This window comes from Falco rusticolus, chromosome 4, assembly GCF_015220075.1.
Source record: "Falco rusticolus isolate bFalRus1 chromosome 4, bFalRus1.pri, whole genome shotgun sequence".
Taxonomy (NCBI): domain Eukaryota; kingdom Metazoa; phylum Chordata; class Aves; order Falconiformes; family Falconidae; genus Falco; species Falco rusticolus.
In genome coordinates this window covers 69,754,395-69,775,739 of record NC_051190.1, presented here as the reverse complement: position 1 = coordinate 69,775,739, position 21,345 = coordinate 69,754,395, and the positions used below count along the sequence as shown (strand labels likewise).

The following is a 21,345-nucleotide window of genomic DNA, read 5'->3' as shown; positions in this document are numbered from 1 at the left end:
GGTGCGCTTCCGTGACACGGTGGAGGCGCTGCTGTTGCAGCGGGGTGTGTGTGGGGGTTGTGCGCTGAAGTAGAGTGGGACCTCAGAAGTCCCCTTGCCCCCTGCTCACCCCCCCGGGGCTGGCTCAGGGAGGAGGCAGCTTGGGAGAAGTGAGGCAAAGCCCAGGATCTTAGCCAGGTCTGGCACGGTCCGTACCTCCCTGCCTGCGCCTCGGCTGTTAGTAAGAAACTCGTCTTCATCGCACTGGCTGGGAATCCACTGCTGCTTATGGGCCCCTTGTAGGAGCTGTTACACAAATGCCGAAGAGGTTCTGCACCCCAAAAGTCTTAAACTGTTGAAAACTCACGTTTGTTCTCCTTTTGCCAGCCCTAGGAACTGAAGTTTGGTAAACAAATGACTGACTTAAACTTCAGTGCAGCAGAACTCAAAAGAAAATAATCAACAAAATAAATTTTTAAAAAGCCGGAGATGGAAGAAACATCTTCCACCAGGTAATGTATCAAAGTAATCTCTGCAACTCCTTTCAAGCCAAAAATATTGCTGCACATGTGAAGTCAGTTTGTTTGTGAAGCTGCTTGTATACCCCAGCGTGCCAGCCTCACACACTGTCCCTGTCACATACATACTAGCCTTTGAGAAGAGACATATATATTCCAGCACTGAGTGTCTCATCCCATCCCATGTTCTGCTTTGGAACTTGACCAGGTCAGACTTGTTTTCACTTTTATCTTCCACAGACAGTATCACCTGCTTTGGATTTCTTAAAGTTCTCTGTTAAATGTGCGTGCATGAATGTGAAACTACTAATGTCCATTTCATTCATGCATCTGTTTAAGAAGATTATTACTACTTTTAAGTGAAAATTAAATATTTAACTGGGAGAGGATTTCTGCAATCCATTTAAAAGAATCAATTATTATGTTACAAGTAGAAGCCTGAAACCCATACCAGAACTCAGTGGACCATTTTACCACAGGTTGTACAGGAAATTCTTGTACCTCTTGGTAACAGTTTATAATGTAACTGATGATGAGCAACATAGAGAGGGAGAGACTTGCTGTGAAACATACAGGTGTATCTTTATGTGTTTGTACATACAGGTGTATGTATGGGATAGTTCTATAGTTTAATTGTGAATAATTTGAGAATGTCAGATTGTCTTCCAGCCTATCTATACAAATTTATAAAATTGTTGAAAAGTGTCAAATAACTAAAGGTTGCACCATTTTCCTTACTTCACTTTCTTTTTCTGTAGCTTTAGGCTTTTGTATTTCTTGCAAGTGAAAGCTCAGATCTCAACTTTTAAACTATATCTTAGACAAATTTCAGGAATTCACGTGCCTTAATTTTTATCCTGCTGTTGGAAAACCTGAAAGAAAATTGGTAATTCATCTGTAAAACATGTTGGGTGTTTTTAGTGTATTTCAGGTATTCAGAAATTGTATAGTTAACTCTTCCTTTAAATAGAACTGCATCCATTGTCATTTCAAGTGCTGAGAAGTGGCATTGTAAGGTAATTCTTTTTGTACTTGTAAACAAGCTTCCATATGACAGTACTTCGAAAATGTTTTTAAATTATTCTACATCTGTGTCTGATGTTAAAAGCATTAAAAATCAGCCCAAAAACAAGTCCTCCTAACAGCCTCAAAATGCCGAATATGTATACACTGTAGATATTCAAAACTGCCTATCTTTAATTTAAATAGCAAACATAAAACATAAATGCCCCCCTAAGCTTTCCCCACAAGCTTTACTGCTTTATAGACTTCTCTGCCAAACTTCTTTGGTCTTGTTTACAGTTTTCATGCCTGGGCAGAGGCAGTTGTTCCCTTCCACACTCTGAGCAGAGCTATTTGGATGTCACCTTTTCTGCAGGGTCACACACCCATGATGCTTGCTGCAACGCCCAGAGCACCCAGTGCCACACACCTTTGCACCTTCTTTAGTTGACCCTTGCCACCCTGCACCAGGGCTGGCACAGACAGAACTGTGGAGGTACCGTGGCACTGCAGAAAGAACCACAGCGGCCAGAACCGACCTGTCTGTGGTGCAAAACCATGGGGTTTAATTTAGTGTTGGGGAAGCAGCCAGATGGGGATGATGGTTGCAGTGATCTGTAAACAGGGTCTGCAAAACACCTCTGGAGAGCAGGCTGGCCACATGGCTATGTGGTGGTGAGGTAGCAGAAATCATGACCTGGTACCCGGATTGAGTGGTTGAGGGTTTGTGCAAGGTATGTGGTAGTGTGAAGGGGCTTGCACTGAATTTGTATAAGGGTGGTAGAAGCTGTTAGGGCTCAGCAGCTGAGTATTGGTAAATTAAACCAGTGGCAGGCTGAGAGAGACGAGGTCAGCAAAGCCAATACTGTTTTAAAACTTAAGTCAGTGCATAGGGTTCACTAAAAAAGAAACCTTCGTTACATTTTCATTTTTTACCTAATTTGTGTTCAGAAATATAACATTGTAAATGAAGTATGGTGTCTTTTTAGGAGGCAGTAAGGCCTCGTGTATAAAAGAGAAGTTAAAACACATTAGTAAGGTTACGTATATGTGGGAATCGCCTTGTGCAGGTATTACCAAGCTACATTAAATTTTACCTTGACAATTTAGTTTTGGCCAAAAAAACATAATGTATTGGGATTTCAGGGGGTTTAAGTCAAAGTCAACAGAATTTTTAGGTTGTACTTTTGCAGCAAATTGTGATTATTTTTTTTTTTACAGACTCATGAGGTTCAGCATGGTGAGAGGAAATTAATACATCACTGGAAACTGTGTGAAAATAAGGTTTACTTATTGTTTGGATTTAAATTTATTTCTGTGCTTATTGATTAATTTAAAGTGTAGGAATAAAAATTACTAGGTTATATTACAGTGGCTAAATCTTGACAATAGTTCTGTAGGAAACAGACCATGTAAATGCAAAATCAGAAGAGTGTGTTTTCCTAAAGTGGTACCATATGTTAGTTGATTAACAAGTTGTAGGACTATTAGAAGATCTTGGCTGCTGGTAAGAAGGAGCATCTGTTTTCCAAGTCTTTTATCCAATATGTGTGAAGACTGCCAAGTCAAGTTTAAGGTTCCTTTTTCTTCTTTTTTTCTTCTTCTTCTTTTTTTTTTTTTTTTTTTTTTTTTGGGTGGGGGGTATATCAGCTTTAAATTCCTTGGTATTTTTCTTTCCATAAGCATCACTAATGCATTCTTTGGGTTTAAATCTAACCCCATCCCTGTGAAGAAAATGCAGTAATGTTAAGAAGTAATGCAGAATGTCCCATGTGCAGGCATTTTATATGAGCAGTTCAAAATTCTTCCAGCATCACAGCTTGTATTTGGTGTAAGGCTTTATGTTTTGGTTTTATCTTCAACCAGACACCAATCCCAGTAACTAAAGGGCAATTATGAACACTGAGTTTTCCTTCAAAACTTAGCAGTTCACATTGATGTCATTGCAGTGAGTGTGCAAAGTGCCAAGTGTGTATGCCTATATAAATCATCAGTGTAACTATGAAAACAAGTGTCATGAGTTTTTACAGAGTAAAATGTACCATCTTCCATTTAAGAACTATTTTGAGATCTTAAGTAGAGTTTAAGTGGTTAATCAGTCTTATTATACTGGCTTGCAGCTGATTTTCTTGTGGTCTAGCCAGTTTTGGGGCTGTGGTGAGAGCCAACAGTCTGAGGCTTCACCCTGAAGACAAATGAAGTCTTAGGGAAAGACTGGAGATTTTAAGTTGTTTCATGCCTGCCTTATAGAGAACTTCTGCTCTTCTGTGTTCAAGATCACAATCTGAGGTTTCCCAAACAGCATCTAAGAATAACTTTACCTTTTCTTATCCAGGCCTGAAAAAGTTACTGGACTTTTCTCTAAGATGGGGATCTTACTTTAGCAATCTGCTTTGACATGACTTCAGGCTCAGGTTTGTGCACAGCACTTTGCTCAGTTACCTGGGAGGAAAAGGTTGCCCACTGCCCACCAATACCAGTCACAGGGAGTGCATAGGATGTGCTTCGGCATGTTCCTCTTCTGTGTTGTTGAGAATGAAAGGCAAATTAAAATTTTAAAAAGAGCCTTTTTTTTTAAAAAAAAAAAAAAAAAGTGGTTTGCATGTTGCTAATTTCTAATATCTCTATTGGCAAAGTCCAATTTCTCTGTTCATCTATTTCCCCATACTTTCATTACAAGGCTGTAATTCGAAGCTGTGAATAACATTTTGAAACAATGGGTGGAGATCAACCTATTTTCTCAGTGCTTTGGGACTTTCCGTGGTAGGAAGCTGTTTGTTTAGTTCTGCAAAAATTGCATGTATTTCATTGGCAGGACATTGAGCATAGCCCTCTGATGACCACGAAGTGAAAAGCCAGGACAAGCCTTAAAGTGAAGTAGCAAGACAGGAAGCAATTTCCTCTCCTTCTGCTGGGCTGTGTGCTTTAAGGGACAGCAGCTTCAATGTCTGCAGGAGTTGGATGCTCACTTTCCCTGTAGGTAATCTCGCTGACGCTGGAGAGCCTTCAGCTGTTGTAAACCCCCAGCCCAGCTCTCTGCCTCTTATCAGTCCAACTATGCACTCTGTCCAGCTACCAACAGCTTGAAATCTCAACCTTTTAACTATGCCTTCATCTCTACGTTCTGCCATAGCTTTTCTTCATGTGTTTTCCAGCGGGGCCTATATGGGGCAAAGTAAGGTATGTTGTCAGCAATATGTGTTGAATATGATGAGCCAAGAGATGAGAGAACATACAGCTAAGCAGGCAGTCACAGTGTGCACGTGTGTTTGCGTGAGAGGAAGAAGTGTTACCTTCTGTGCATGGTGCCATATGCTACGCAGACCTGAGGTCCCAGTGCTGCTCAGTAGAGCCTGGTGTGGATGCCGCGATGTGTCTACATGGATGGAGGTCAAAGTGTAGAAGGAAGTGCTGTCTGCAACTCTTCTGGCACAGCCACAGCAACCACTCATGAAGTGTTATGGACAGAAGTTTTAAGAGCAGGCTTCATGCTTCGGTTTTCAAAGCTTGGCCAGGAGTCATGCAACATCTCCATCTGGTAAGGGATTGCAAACAGAAAAGTAGTGCAAGGGAAAGACAGACAGACCTCAGCCTTGTAAAACAGCATTTTATGGTGGTGAGAGTCTCCTTAGAATATTCTCTGGATTGGATTGTTTTGTTTCAAGGAGGTGTTTAAGAAACTGATTGTCTAGACTGCTGGCAGCAAAACAGTATGACAAAAAGTGTTGGGAAAAAATAGAAATAGGAAAGGGAGCCTAAAGTTTAGGATTAAATATGTGCTTGGCTTTTGAGGAAAACAGTCTACGTTGGAATCACTTGCTGTCTAAAATATCATGGAAATGTTAAAAAGAGTATTAAAAGATATTTCCATGTATAGACAGTACATGTTTTTCCAAATAAAAAATTAATTTTATTTTATTCTTAGAACTATTTAAGGAAGTGTGATAGCATCCAAAAAGCCATATGGGCAGATGTTTCCAGGAGACCACCACTACCGCCTATGGAGAGCTGCCCACTGAGCAATCAGTGCGCTCTTCTGCCTGTGTGTGTCACCTCCTCGAACATTGGCCCTGTATGTGCTGGGCATTTAATGTGTATGCTGCTTTACAGACATGGAGACATGTCTCAGGAGACTAATTCACCCCACCTTAAAATAGGTGTCTAGAATGAGTGGGATGAGTAACCTTCAACAGGTTCCTGTTCCACGCCAGCGGTGAATTGCTTACCCTAGCTGCTTGTATTTTTGATGACTGAAACTAGGTGAGGTGCAGCAGGTTGGCTGCCCTTCAGAAGAAGGAAGCTCTGGGATTCTTTGGTGGTATCTAAGGAGAAGTTACATCAGCTAGAAAATAGCACTCTTGTTTTCTCATATTTGCAGTGTCAATATTGCAGATGGGTGTAAAACAACTCTAGAACAACCAGTGCTTCTGCCAGCCTGCAGCCACCTTTGCAGGTCTGCAGGGGCCCTGGTCTCCAACAGAGGACACATCTGGCTGCTCTGTCCAAACAGCAGTATGCAGTAAGTTTGCTTATGCAAGGTGTTGTGAACTGTGTGCTCCACACCCATGAAGCTTTTGTGTCTTTTCTTAACCACTTAAGATTTTCTGGGTCAAAGAGTTACTGAGCTACATCACTGTATATCATGTCATCTGTGCATCACTTTGAAAAACTGTATTTAATCATGCAAATAAAATGTTTACAAAGAGTATTCCCCAACATTCCCCAGCAGCTCCCTGTTACTGCAGTAGCTCCCAGTGCATGACACTCCTTACTAGTCTAATATGTTTCTGCAGTTAACACAGAAGTACATAATCTCAGGTATGAAACTGCCATTGCTTTCCTGCAAGTTTGATAATTCAGTAAGAACTGCTTTCTAAAGTACTTGAAAATCTAATGAGATTCTGGATAGGCCTCTTTCAAGTCAGCCAGTCATAACATTCCTTGAGAAATTGCTAGTAAAAAGTTTTTTACTGTGCATAGCTGCTTAATAAAAGGTGTATTATTCTTTGCCCTTGAAAAATCTCCTAACAAAAAAAAAAAAAAAAAGAAACAGTAAAAGCAAATTTCCAAAGAACTACGGGGACAAAACATCAAATGCCTTCCTGGAGAGGTTGTGTGTGCTACTGTAGACAGATATTCAGATTTAATGCTTCTAAATGAGCAGATTGCCAATGATCCTACTGCTACCAGATCCCAGCACTATGCTGTGGAATACTGTGCACTGATCTGCACAGCCTTGCCTGCCCTTACCCTGGGTCCCACATCCCAGAAAGATGGGGAAGGTTGAGGGAGGCTTGGTGCCACCCTGTACTTCAGCCGGAGTCATGCTGTCCTCCAGAGTGGCTGCTCGGTAGTGTGGAGTTAATGAGGGAGAAAAGATGATCTCAGCCCCCTTAAGCTGTATAGATCCCTTGTTCAAAAGGTTTAATAATGTTCTGACACTTGGTGGTAGCCAGAGCTTCGGATGCTGATGCCATGTAAGATTTACCCTGCATTGTCCACCACCTCTGTGGAATAGCTGAAGCACTGCAAATTCATTCTCTAGCTTCCACTACACTAACTTTCCTGTGTAGACAAATGTTTAAGGCCATTTTTAGAACAGATGAGATGATACGACTTAACATATTGTATGCCATTCATTCTCTCCCGTATCCTCGTGCCAGGAGGAGATTTTTGTACGATTCTCACTACACAGCAGAGTATTTTGATTAGGTCTGGGGTTGTTATTTTTCTGTTGTAATGTAAGTGCTTCTATTTCTTTTTGTTTAGCACATATGACAAAATGTTACTGTCAGCATTAGGGCTTCTTGTACCTTGTCAAGTGTCAGAGTAGTTGTAGCAGGTCAGACCAGACATCCAGCCCGACAACCTGTCTCAAATGGTGATGGTTACCTAGGGAAGGGTACAGGATCAAGGAAGGTATGTAGTGAATAATTCTGGAATATCCTCCGAGCTCCCAGCAGTATTTGATTAAGAGATTACTTAAAGGAAACAGAGGATTATGTCCTTTTTTTAACAGTGCTCAATGGAATTTTTTTTCCATTAACTTGACGGGTTTTATTTTTTTTTAAATCTTGTATACTCAGCAACTGCAGTGTCCTACAGCAAGAAGTTCCCCAGCTTATCAGCACTTCTACAGTGCTCTGTGAAATTAATATTCAGATCTATGTATTTCTGAATCATTAACCTACTTGTTTCGTTTGATGACCCTACAGTCTGTATTGAGAGAGACAATGAACAGTCTTTCCCGATTCAGCTTCTTTCTGTCACTCATGTTTATAGGCGTCAAACAGACATTTGGGTCATCTGTTTTGAGAATGGAGAGTCCTACATAGTTTAGTTGTTCCTTATACAGAAACTGTTCCATAACTTTGATCATCTATGCCACCTTTTTCTTAACGTTTCTATTTCTGCTCTATCTTTTTTGACCTGGAGTTAATTAAAACTGCATGCAATACTAAAAATGTGGGTAGGCTGTGGATTTGTACAGTAGCATAATGATATTGTCTGTTCTTGTTCACTATTCTTTTCCTAGCATTTTCTAATATCTATTTGGTCTTTTAATCACTAGTCCGCACTGAGGTGAAATTTTCATAAAACACTTATAACCTCAAACTCTCCTTTTGAGTGATAATAGTCTGTTGAAAGTCAATGTGTATCACTTTACATTTATCTACATGGGATTTCATCTGTCACTTTACTGCCTAGTCAGTGAATCTTGTGAAGTCTCTTCTTCGTAATCAGCCCTTGTCTTCACTGAATATTGTAATGTTCTCAGCAAGCTCTGCCACCTCACTTACGCCCTCTTTTTCAGCTCACTAAGGTTGAGAGGGGCCTGGACCAATGCATTCTCTGTGATGCAACTGGTAATCTCCATCCCCTAGGAAATCTGGCTTTTGTTCCAACGGGGTCTTTCCTGTCATTATTCAGTTTTTTATTGAGTGGAGGATCTCCCTTCTTTGTTTCTTTACCAAGGGATATTGCTGCATCCCCTGTGGAAATCTAAGGGAACCGTGTCTGCTGGCTGTCACATGTCTGTTCTCTCACTGGGTTGGGAAATAAAAATGCAGTTCTTGCTTCTGCTTTCTTTGACCCATATGATCTTGTGTTTCAGGTTCTCTCTGCAACATTAAATTATTAATTTCACAGGACCACATGTGGGTTTTGCTCCTTGCCTAACATGCGGTCCACATGGAACGTGTCATGAGTCCTACTGGGGAGTGGCATACACTACTTTCTGAAGTCAGGGGGAAGTGTTTATGGGTCTTAATTTAGCTCCATCAGCAAAAGAAAATTACAAGCAATAGTGCCTCTGTGGCTGAATTTGTGGTTTATTGAAAACTGTGGCAGAGCCCACAAGATGAGGAGAGAAAACAATGTCTGATTTTAAATTTCAGCTGTTGGCTGCAGCTGCAGTTTTCAGAAAGCTTTTCAGCCTGATTCTTGCCCCATTTTCTTCTACCTTCCTTTTGCTGTAAAAGGAAGCTGAATTGCAACACTGAAGACTCCATGACTTAGTTTTTTTAGTACAAACAACTTAGACTTTAAATGGCATGGCTTTGAGCATAGGCTTTATCAGATGTACGTTATTTAAGAAGGGGCTGAAGATACAAAAAAGTTTAATTCTTTTTTTAAAAGTCTGAATGTATAGCAACGTATTAGATGTTTTTAAAAAAGTAGACTGTGAATGATTTAAGCTGTCTGCAAGGGCCTGAGTTTTTGTGTTTATTTTTATTGAGATGTCACTCCTTCGACAAACTAACAGCCTCAGAATTCACAGTTACCTATCATGTATTGAATAAAGCTGCTATATTCTTAAAACCTGTGACAACTTCTGCAAGATTAAGGGGAATTAGTTTTCAATCAAATAAAGAATCCCTGTGTCAGGGCAGTCCCATGCTGATGAAGACAGCTGAGGAACTGAAAACATGCTACCTTTCAGCAGCTGAGGCCTTATTCATGTCTTGGAAACACTCCTGAGATTTGCATGGAGCTATGAAGAAGAGGTATTTAGTGATGATTTCAAAAGTACTACCACAGTCTTAATGTCCGTGACTAAAATAAAGTACAGTGTAAGACAGTGTTGAAAAAGGACTTCATGCTGCCCAGGAGGCCTGGTGTGGCCTTGTCCTTGAGAGGAATATTTCTCAGATTCTTAACTCAGAAGACCACCCGGTCTTTTCCTTGCAGGGTGGAGAAAGCAAACAAATTACCTTCTGTGATGGTGGGGAAAAGAAAGTGATTGATTATTACTGCCTGTAGCATTTTAGCCCCTAACTGTGGAATTCAGACTGTATTTTCTGGCTGCATTTAGGCACTTCTTTAGGAAACTATTCAGATTTGGTTTAGGTGTTCCAAGTGATGTCAGACTTGTAAAGCACTCTGTCCTAATTTCCATTCTGCAGACCATCTTCTGCACTTAGGTTTACTCCCATAGTCCTGGGTAGAGAATAGCTCTGGATAGAGCTGCTCTACCAGGATCCAGCTATTCTTGATTTGAGCTCTTAGGGCAAGACTCCTTGCAAAAAAGCAGACTAAAAGCACTGAATGAATACTGCTCATGGGTTGTAAACTCATCCTTTGCTTACCCAGTGCCCTCATCCATGGGCATTCCTGTGTTACTCTGTGCTGTGAGAGAGGATTTATAGGAGCTTATAAAACTTAAAATGGAGGCATGTAAGTAAGATTGTTATCTTGTTTCAAAGAGGTTTTGATACTTCTTTCCTTCCAGCACTTTGCCCAGAATTTCTTCCAACTGGTAAAAGGATTTAGATATCATTCCAGCTGAAGTCTTGAAGTACTATCTTTTAATGGCAGATGTAGAGCAAAAAGGCAAAAGAGGGGAAAAAAGTGGGAATTTATCACTGGACCTTGTTATGTTTTATGTTAATTATGAATGATTAAGGCAATAGTATGAAAATCATAAATAAAATTTAATAAATCACAGAATTATACTTCCAGGTGAGTCTTGGAAATCAGAGTATTGGAGTATATGCGTATGCAGTAAAAGCTATGTTACCAGTTAGTATTTAATAACCTTTTCCTTTGGAGTAAAGAAAACCTGTCATTGTCACTACCTTTACTGCCTGTTCCCTATCCTCAGCTATGCTGCGTGTAAAGGCATATGCTATATTATGTGACATACACAGATATCTCAGTGCAGACTTGCAGTTTGTGAAGGGAGGTAACAAATACAGTGTCATTTTGTGTTGTCAGTGGAGAGCTCACCTGTGAGTCATCACGTTCTTTGAAAAGTTTTTGTAGGAAATACAAAACATTTGGAATGAAATTGTCTTGGGTTATGTATTTATTCATGAGAGAGACAGAGGCATTGCCTCTGAATAAGCTTAAACATCGTATGACACCTTTCTGTGCTGACGTTGCTGCTTCTTGCGTTCACCCCAGGCAATTCTGTGTCCTTCTTGGAGCCTGATGAGATGGATCATTGTTACTTCTTCTCCCTTTTTATCTTCTGCAAAAGTGTTGCACAGAAGGAGAAGACCTCCCCTTGTAGGAGAAATCGGGTATGACACCAGAGTCATGTCACTGTGGCTCGCGTGGTGCTTGGACGTTCTGCCCTTGCTAAACCCAAAGCATGCTCTCCCTTTTTGGGAAGAGGTGGCTGTGGCCACGGGCTCCCTGTCCCAGCTGGGAAGTGCACCAGCCTGACACCCCTTTCCCTGGGAGCTCTGTGCTGTTGTGCAGCATCCAGCCACACCAGTGTTTTCAGAGGTAAGCTTAGGTCATGTACTCCTTTATTACTGTTAGTATATTAAGTTCAGAAGAATGGGCTCTGATAATCCTGCTAGCTGTACTGCAAGGAGAAGATGGGAATACTAGAAAGAAAGTGAAGAGAGGCAAAGACTTGTTTTCCAAGGTGAAAACCTGACACTGAGGTATAATGGAAGTCTTCAGGAGCTCAGCTGAGGCAAGTGATTGAGGAGGAGGCTTTGAGATGGCTTTCTCACCAAGCACAGGCCCTACGGCACTGGTGGGTCTGGCAGACAAAGGGGGAGAGTAAGTCCGATCGCTGGAAACTGAAGTTAAGTCAGCTTTATCCTAAGGAAACAGGAGGCAATTCCTTAGCACTGAGGGTGGTTAAACATCAGTCAATTAACTATAACATAGTCTGTGAAATGAGAGTGGGGATATTTGCAAAAGCCATGTTAGCCCAGGTGCAGCGAAAAAGCCTGTATTTATGGGGGTGGTTGTTGCAGGGTGGATGGTTCTGGCAGTCCTGATGTGGTTTGCCTGATCCATCAGCTCCATTGCCCACCTTTGTGGGTCTGTGTGCTGAAATGCTCTTAAATAACACACTTGTTGCACTGGCAGCTCGGTATTAAAGACAGTGATTATAATCAACTGTCAAGCTTCAGCTTTTCAGCTGGTAATGTGCAGTGCTCAGGAGGGTTTGCCTCCATGCACATTGGACTAGGTATGTTTTGAGGTGTTTTTCTTTTTCCCGTCACTCTTTTTTCATGCCTAAGAGACTGACTGCGCTGGAGAGAGTGACTGGATGTGTGCACCACAGCTCTGAAGTTAGGATAGTTTTGGGGTTTTTTTAAGGTGGATGTCTGATCTGGGAAATTAAAGGCAGAGGAAGGAGCTTTTCTTGGGGTTAAGTCAGCTGGGAGCTTGATGTCCTTCACTTTTTTGTGCTGATCATCAGGGTAGATCTCATCACATGTGTGGTGGGGTTTGAAACAAATGCTAGTGCAGATGCAGCATTGTTCTCCTGAGATCAGTAATGTCTTCTTCACCTCATTTAAGTGTTTGGCCTTTGTGTGAGGACCCCATATCAAATTTAATGACTTGTGATAGATGGGAAGTCAGACAAGATAATCAAATGGTCCCTGTCCCTAAAGCTATGAAATCCTAAATACTGAAGAGTGAATTAATAAGTGTGCATCCCAGCAGAACAGATTGGGCAGGCCTGAGAAAGAACAGGAGCACCGCTGCTGTCAGCTCTGATTGCTTTCTTACTAATCAACTGTCTTAATGATAGCATCAGCATGGTTTGGGAAGGTCAGAGAGGCACTTTTTAAGGAAGGGGCTGTACATACACTGTTGGAGAGGTCATTGATATGTTTACAGGTTGGAAGTCCTACACGAGCCCTCTGCTTTGACATCTGCCTTCAGGAGCTGGTGCTCTACAAGGAGTAGAAACAAAAGGTTCACAAACCACAACCTGTGTCCATCCATACTGGGTTAGAAATCAGATCCACATGGAAACAAAGCTGTAAGAATTTACTCTAGTTGTCTTTACGTCTTTTCAGACATTCAGATTGCTGTTTGCTGTGTATAGTATTACCTTTGTGGCAAGAGACAGGGAGAAACTAGTAAGAACAATTAAAAATGCCCAGCCCAATAAGTCACAGTGGTGCTGATCTCTCCTGTGATTTTAGTCTGAGTCTTAGAAAAAAATCTAGTTCTTGCCAGTGACACTGTGGAGAAAAGTCAAATATATGCCCAGAGATTAATAAAATGAATAGTGTTCCCAAAAAAGTGACTTTTCAAGAAAGATCATCATCATGAATTGTGTGGATTGGCAACACTGGTACCATTGTGTTAATTTGTAATCATTATTTGCTAATTATTTTACTTAAACCATTCTCCTGTTGATAAGTAAGTAGTTACGGTAATCACAACATAATGTGAACTATTGTATTAATTCAGGACACAGGCTCCATCAAAGTACACTTTGTATTTGCTATTAACTGAAGCAGTCACATGACAATCTTATAAACTCCATGTGTACTTGGTAAGAGATGAAATAAATGATCTCTTATGATTCTTTTAAAGTGTAATTGTACTTTGCAGAGAGCAACTCTCGATGCCTTTGATCACTAAAGCATGCTGCTTCATACATTTACAACCAGATCCTGCAGACATCCATGAAACCAGCAATAGTCAGTGTTTCAGGCATTAAGTCTGTTCTTCTGGCACTGCTAAAAAGTTGGACCAATTTGAATCCAAACCCTCACCAGAGCTCTGTTTGAGTAAAGTCATCCAAAAGGGAACTTATCAAAACCAAAATGCTTTACACCAGGGAGAAATGGAATTTGAATGTAGAGCAGATGGACTTAGAAGTGACCTTCTCCTCTCCCTTTCTTCCACCTCCCTCAGAAACAATTCCCTGCACTTTCCTTCCCACCCACGTATTGCTTTTTATTTGATTAAACTCTAGTGATTGAAATTTCCACGATGTAAGGCACATTTTCCTTTCACAGAGTTATTTGTTTGGTACCTTACAAAAGCAGATGTTCATATTCTCTATTTCTGTGTTTGCAGGCTGATCTCATTCCTTACCATAGGTGATTCTGTATGGGAAGTGTGATGTGTGAAGGGCTGGCCAGGTTGGCAGGCACAAGGAGGAGCTGCAGCATGTCCAGGGGCTTCAGCTCAAAGTTGGCTGTGCTGGTGGCAATGTACCAATATTAATGTTAGCTTGGTACGGTGGGATGACATCAATGGAGGGGGTGTGTGTGTGTAAAAAGTCTTAAATAAGGTGTTGCATTGGACGAGTCAGAAACATGCATACTGTAATTAAGCACATTTAGCTCTGTTCCATCTTACCTTGAGTGGTGGGAAAGGAAGTCATGTTAAAGTGTATCTAGAGTTAGCTTTGTTGGGATTGTCCCAAATTAGAGGGGGAAATAAATTTATGAGAGAGAAGATTCACCTTTTTCTAAACACACACCACCACCACCACCACCCTTGAATGTTAGTACTTCTTTGTGATGACCATAGTCCTTTTTCTCAGTTTGATTTAGGACATGCACAAGTGGTTCACTGCTTTCAGACCTTAACATTTATTTAAAAAATTGGAGGGAGGAGGAAGAGAACAAGAACAAAACTTGGAAAAGAGAAAACCTAACATATTCAACATGATGTAGGTGTCCAGGCGTGAGTTGTGAGCTTGAGAAAAATGTTGTTTGGAGTGAATGAAGGATGGATGCTCTGTTACTTGGAGATGCATAAGGCACTCAACAGCACAGTGCTTGTCAGTGGGAGGTGGGCTGGGACACTGCATCCTGCGTCATACCTGAGAGCTTGGCAGTGCCAAGTGGCAGGTGATTATAGATGCTCTCCAGAGCTCCATTTGAAATGGAATTGGAAAGATGAATGTATCACCTGAGTATCTCATGTTCAACCTCTTAGTGACTTTTTAATAGTTGTTTTAGTGATTAAGGCTGGTGGTGGCTCTTGGTACCGCTGTCAGTCTCTGAACTTCTCTGAAGAGCTGAAACCTGTAGGTCTGACAGCACACGATGAAATTCTGTTATGGAGATGTGTAGAGAAGCTCATACTCAGTTTTCCTTCTTGCTTCAGCTGGAGTGTTACCATTTCACTCCCTGGACTAATTTTTCCTCACAAGTATGAGAGTTCTTAATGGAACTGGAGTGTATGGAGTATAAATACTGAAACTCTCCACAGATTTTTTAACAGCGAAGGTAATTTCATTATAAATAATCCCAGAGGTTTTATTAGATTGTTTGTCTTTGTAAATCTTAAAATCAAGTTCAGATGTTTTAATCTAACCACTGAATAGTTTAACCACTATCCTTGCCTTAGAAATAGGACCCAGTTCATTAAAATCCCTTGCTAAGCAGATGAGACCAAATGATCATAAAGCCCCCCTCTACATCTTAAAAATCTGCAGATCCTTGTTGTACAGTACCAAATCAGTAGACAATTAATTTTAAAATAGTGTAAACCTCTTTTCCCCTAAGATCTACTTGCATGGATTTGTGTTGATAGAACTAGGAGATTTTTTTCATTTTGCTTGTACAAGCTAGCAGCTAATATTGTATCATCTTTGGTGATACACTATCTGAACATAGTTCTTTAGTTTTAGGAGTGAGTCTATTTTAAGCATTGAGAGACCACGCCAAGGATTGCAGTGAACTTGCTGAGCACAAACGAGAATAGACGTGCTCAAATGAATTGCAGCACTGAAGCTGCTCTTTGCTGGCCAAGGCGGAAATCAGTTTCACCACCCTCAGTGTTGTTTTTCCATAGTTTGTTAACGTTACTTTCTCTATTTCAAATCTGACCAGACCTGGTGGAGCATCCTCTTGATGCTCCCCTCCTCCAAGGCAGGCCCAGATGATCGCTGCCTGTGTAATGGCTTGGAGAGGTGCTGCAGTGTGACCCACCAGAGTGTTTGTAATTCCTCCCAGACTTCTGCCTCACCCCGCCAGGTCTAATATTTGCATCTGGACTATAGCAGGGTAGTGTCGGGTTGGTTCCTGCGTAGAGCATTCATGATGTTTTTCTCAGTGGCTGCATGGTTTCACATGGACATTGAGACAGATCTTTAATTATGGGATGCTGCTTCTGATTTAACTATTAATAATTAACTTCCCAATTTTTTAGTTGTGAGTAATTGCTAGATCATGGAGTCATTGTTTTATATTATAAATTTGACTAATTAAATGCAGCCAGCATTTGTTAATTGTTCCTTTTATGCACATGCTAAACCCAGAAGTGTTTAAGTCGCTCTGGGACATTAATTTTAAACACAATTAAAACAGCATATCCTGTTAGCAATTATTCTCTGTGCATTGTTTTGATATTGATGGGTCCAGATCTGAGCACAGTAATTAAAAGGAACCACTGTTATTGTTGATCCCACAGATAAACAAATGCTGATTGCGTGCTATGAACTGGTTAATCAAGTTTATTTAACTTGTCCTTAGTGATTCATCCCAGTGACTATGCTGGGGAGTACTTTATTTGAGCCTAATAGCATAATGGTTCTGGCTGCCTCCAGTTTCTCAGCTGCTAAAGGAGTTTCACTAATCCTTTTAAATAGACATAGGTGACATCTTAAGGAATAGCATTACTACTTACATTCATTAAATCCAGTTTGGGACCCAAGGACTTCTCCCTTAAAGAGAGGACGTGTTTTGAGACCTTGCTGTCCCAATTGTTCCCTGTCCAAAGCAGCAGCAGAGATGATTATGTTTCTTGTGAGGCTGGGTGGGGCTCTTTTGTTTATTTTGATTTTGATGGTACATGTTTAGTCTCACCTTTTGCCAGTGCTCTTTAAAACTGTTCAAAAGACTGCTTCTGCAGCCACAGAAGTTCTGCTAAGGGGATACCCACTTTTCAAGTCACACGTCTGCAACCAAATAAGCAGTCTCTCTTGGATGATCTCTGCATTTTGGGGGTCCATGTTGCTCAGACCGTTTAGTAGCATCAGCAATATCATTTACTGTCAGTCTCAGCAGTGGGAGCATCCTGGTGTGGCCATTAAAGCAAAAATTTCAGACTAGGTTAGCACCATCCCGAGGGGCACCTTCTGCTCAGTGGGACCCATCAGTGGGGAAGTTGAGAGACCAACTCTCTGACTTGTGCTCTTTGCTGTGGAAACTAAATGGTGCTGGCTAAAATTAAATATATTTTAATTTTAATGAAGTTGGGTTTTTTTTTCTCCTTAAACTAATTTTCTAGTTTTTTTCCCCCAACGTGGATGGAGATAAAGCCTCCTAAGGGGCTAGAGTGCATTGATTTTGATCTTATAAGGCCCTTGGTACAAACTGTACTGATTTTTAGAGCTAACCCTTTTTTTGGTATAAGGCTGCAAAAGCATCTTCCTTTTAAGCATTTGTAGGCGAGTATGTATTGTGCTTTCCACTGTTATTTCAGGGTAAGGTCTTTTTAAATGCCTTTAGTTTCCCAACTCTTAGTTTCTGAGCCCTGTGCATAGCAAATGTCTTGGTACAGCTTTCATCTTGCTACTCCAGGCAATTGCATTGGCTTTGTTTTCCAATCAAGGGTTTCAGAGTTATTTTCTATTGCAGTTGGTGATGTTCAGTGATCACTATTCCTGTAAGAGCCCCCTTCTCCTTCCAGCTGGCTGTGAATATAAGTTGCAAGAGGCTCATTGCGCTTGTCCAGACTCTGGAAGACCTCAATCTTAAAGGCACATTCCTCCATATTGCAAAAGGCAACATCAGATAAGCGTGATGGCTGGCCATCACTTCTCCTCCTAAAATAGTCCCCAATCAGAATGAGCAGGAGTAACCCAAGGCCAGTAAAAACACTCCTATAAATACAATGTGTATCACACTGTTTTCTTTACATTGCAGGGCAACTATAGGAGTATTCTGTTGGGAGCACTGTACTGCAGACCTTAAATAGTGCTGCTAATGTTTAGATTGTATTTTCATCTCTTCTCTGTTTTCCATGCCAGGTTTCTGGGACCTTTGCCAGGTTCCAAGACCATATAGAATGAATTGTTAAAAAGGAAAATAAATATTTCTTAAGTGCTGGAGAATATGTATGTCTGATCTAATGAACAATAATTTTGTTCATTTATCAATTGTTAATTGTAATATACTCAAATGGCTTTCTTGCCTGGAAAGGGGAGGATTGGGGCATGAGGAGAGTGATCCTCCTTGAGCTTCTGTACTGAATTTATGTATACACAAAACATTTCTGCATTCAATAATCCAAACAGACGGGATGACATTTCTGCCAGATAGAGATGTAGAAGGAACCATAAGGGAATTTTCCTAGCCTGTGTGGACTGGGTGGTTGAGAGGTCATTGCAAGCAATTTAGCTGATGTTATATTGAAGTCAAGAGTTGAAGGAAGCTTGGAAGGCCAGATTACGCTAGGTTTGTTTAAAAAGACATCCAAGATGCTAACTGTTATCTGGCGTTGCAGTACAAGGTCGATTTAAATGAGAAATTGCGTATTTCTATTGATATCTCAATTATGCTTTGTTCTTGACTTAATTCAGAAGTTGTCAGTGGATAAACTTTCCGGTCTCGAGGCTGTAACTCAACACTGAGTTTGTTCTACCATCTCTGGCTCTGCGCTATGATTTCGATAGACGAATTTGGTCTGATATTCTCCACTAAATCAACACATGTGGCATCTGCTGCAGTCTGTGGGATTTGATCTCATCCTTCTCAGCTGCGTTATTTTTTGCCTCGCAGCCCGGTGGATCTGCTGGTTCCCATGCAGGCTTCCGGCCTCCGACCCGCCAAGAGAGAATTAGTTTTGGGTTTCTGTACGCTTTGCTACTGAGGCTTCAAAATCCCTCTTAACCCAAGTCCCTGCTTACATATTGCTACCATTCATTTGTATTGGCTTCAGTAAAGTTGAATTCCTGTATCTTGATTTTTCCCTAATTCGTTCTCTGAGCAGCTTGAAAGAATTCAACAGAAAACAAAACCTCAAAGCGCTTATATAATGAATTACTTTTAAACGAGACGCTAAAACAGACAGAGGAGCATTTATCAGGAATGTTTGTGGGCTTGGTGGTTACGAGCTTAAAAAAATATTCTGTGGAAAGCCTTTTGTCCCATGACGGAGATTTAAAAGGCTGCGGATTCGGATTCCAGCAGAGACTCAGGCCTGTAATCACGTTTGAAATGTTCCCTTTCATAAGGCTGCGCGGCTGCCGCGGGAAGCGGCCCGGCTAGGGGCTGCCTGCAGCGGAGCCCATCACCTGTTGGGGCCCAGGGCGCGGGGGCGCGTCCGCCCGCTGCCCACCGCCCACCGCCCGCCGCCCACTGCCGCGGCAGCAGCCCGGGGCCGGCCCGGCGGGCATGCGGGGCGCCGCGGGGGGCTCGCCGCGGGAGGGGAGAGCTGCCTTTCTCCTCCCCGAGGCTGGCGCTGACAGCCCGGGCGCAGCGGCTTCCAAGTTGGAGAGGGGAGCCTGTGCGGTAGGCAGGGACAATGGAGGAAAATGAAAGCCAGAAACTTGAGCTGTGCATGGCTTGCTCCACAGACAGCAGGCAGATGAAGGGTAAGTAAGGGAGTCGGGCGAAGATGGAGTCACATTTAAACGTGCCCTCGCTGCCGCTTTTTAGAACTGGAGGCAGAGTGCATGGGGGAGAAAAGCATGTCTTTCTCGTGCTAATGGCTCTGCAGTTTTCCCTACTGCTCCGACTCGGTGAGGCTAACTTTCTCCTCAGAGAGATCCCTGCCGACCCTTTGGAGCAGGGAGCGTGCTGCATTGCTGTCACGGTTTGCAGGACGCTGCCTGGCGCGGAGGGTGCAGCTCCCGCGAGGGGGCCCGAAATCATGGCACGTTCCCTTTAAATGCGCTGCGTGCCTCGCCTAGGGCAGAGAGATAGCACTTCTTTCGTAAAAGTAGGTCTGGGCTCATCTTTTCCTCGGGGTGGCTTTTAGAAGAGGGAGATTCACGGCAGATTGTCACAGGGTTAGTTGACTTTGTGTGAAATCGGTGGGTTTGTTTTGGAGCAAAGCCAAGAAATTGCAAGCGTGGTTTTCACGGCGGGTCAGCTGTGGTGCGTTGCTCGATGTATTTTGCCTAAAAGTGAAGGAAAACTTTCCTGGGGAATTCTTCGTGGGCTATTCCACGTGGTGCATAACGTTCAGGTAGCATGGCAAACACCTAATCTAATCTCTGTCTGTTATGGTATTTGTGGAGCACCTGTGAACATTCCCGGTTCGTGTGTATTGTATTCCTCCTCATAGGCACCTCAAAAGAAGTTGTGTTACTGTGCTGCTGTGAAAGAAATAGCGCATGGTCGGGTACATGTGGTTTTTTTTAAAAAAAAAAAAAAGACACAAGTTTGCAAGTATGTAATACCAGAAAGTAGTTAATAGAGAGCTTGGGAGGAAAAAATACTCTTCTTGGCAGTTCATTAATTGCCTGGTGCCCTTCTAAATATTTTTTAAAGTTAAAAGACTGGAAAGTGCAAGTCACGTGCATCTGTGTCTGTATATATTTATGTGTAGTGGGATGGAAATCTTCACTTAAAGGATGTGTCAGAATAGGAGAAAAAACCACCTTCAGTAACATACTTCTGTACAAATCGTATGAAGCTGCCTGAAAACATGTGGAGCTAGAAAAACAGAGGTCTGACTGGATCAATCCTATGATTCCCCAAAACTTTGAATGCTCATAACCAAATGCAGTAGTTTTGGCCCATATCCAGAATTTACGTTTGAAAGTTCCTTGGAAAGAGAGCAAATTGTAAAGACAGTAGAGGAAATTAGAAAGATTCCAAATAATCTCAAACCTATTGCTAGCATAAATATAATGGAGGTGAGTTTGACTCACACTGTAAAAATTGTAGTCTTTTTTTAAACACTTAAGTATTGCATGTGGTTTGCTTTAAGGCTCAGTTTCATAGCACCAATACGGTTCAGGTCCATACTTGTACTTTTCTGAAATTATTCTGAAAATGTTCCTCTCTCATGTCACCTCGGTTGCAAACGAAGACTATTAAAATCTTCACATTTAAAATAATGAAGCAAAGTGACTTTCCTGACCTTTGTATACTTCATGGAGGGTGTGACTTAGAACTGCGTACCACGGCGTGTTGAAGGACTTTTTTATCTTCTTTTTCTTTTCCTTTTTTTTCCCTTTTTTACTTTTTATTTTTTAATTTCTAGCTTAATAGCAATCAATCCTTCATGATAATCTTCCTGATAATCCTGGGCACACTGTTCTACACTGCAGACCTGGGCCTTTCCTGTAGTTACATCCACTATAGTAATGGGTGATGTTAAGAAATCTTGAAATTTGTTTTCAGATTGGAGAAGCAACTCAAGTGTCAGGGTTACTCAAGACTTTGGATAGCCCAAGTCCTCCCCTGTCAATCAGCTAGTTTTCCTTTTTGTTGCCCTCTAGACTTGCTACTTTGTTGAACAGAAAGACCTTCAGCTTTTAGCTTCTGGATATGCGGGAAGGAGAAAGGGAGAAAAGCTTATCGTGCACCTCTGTGTTTTCCGTTGGCTTCTCTTGACTCCTTTTCCAAGGAGGGTACTTGCATAATTTATCCTTTTGCTACTCTTCGCTCTCTTCTGGGAACCACCACATGATCCTTCACACATTGCACAGTTATCTGTGGGG

At 41.6% G+C, this 21,345-nt stretch overlaps 1 protein-coding gene across 13 annotated transcripts in view; it reads left to right on the top strand.

Moving 5' to 3' along the window:
* Nucleotides 1-21,345, top strand: part of KIAA1217 (KIAA1217 ortholog) — a 366,051-nt gene that overhangs the window by 164,479 nt on the left and 180,227 nt on the right. For 4 of the 13 annotated variants that reach the window (XR_005103749.1, XR_005103748.1, XM_037384161.1 and 1 more), the window contains exon 1: nucleotides 19,030-19,266. The exons of 2 other annotated variants lie outside the window; for them this stretch is intronic. Coding sequence is in view for 9 of the 11 variants with exons in the window: in XM_037384161.1 (XP_037240058.1) it covers nucleotides 19,197-19,266 (70 nt within the window). In the remaining 2 variants the exon portion in view is untranslated. Of the gene's footprint in view, nucleotides 1-19,029; nucleotides 19,267-21,345 lie in introns of those variants that run through there. 7 more of the 13 variants (XM_037384153.1, XM_037384160.1, XM_037384150.1 and 4 more) reach the window with 3 other exon arrangements.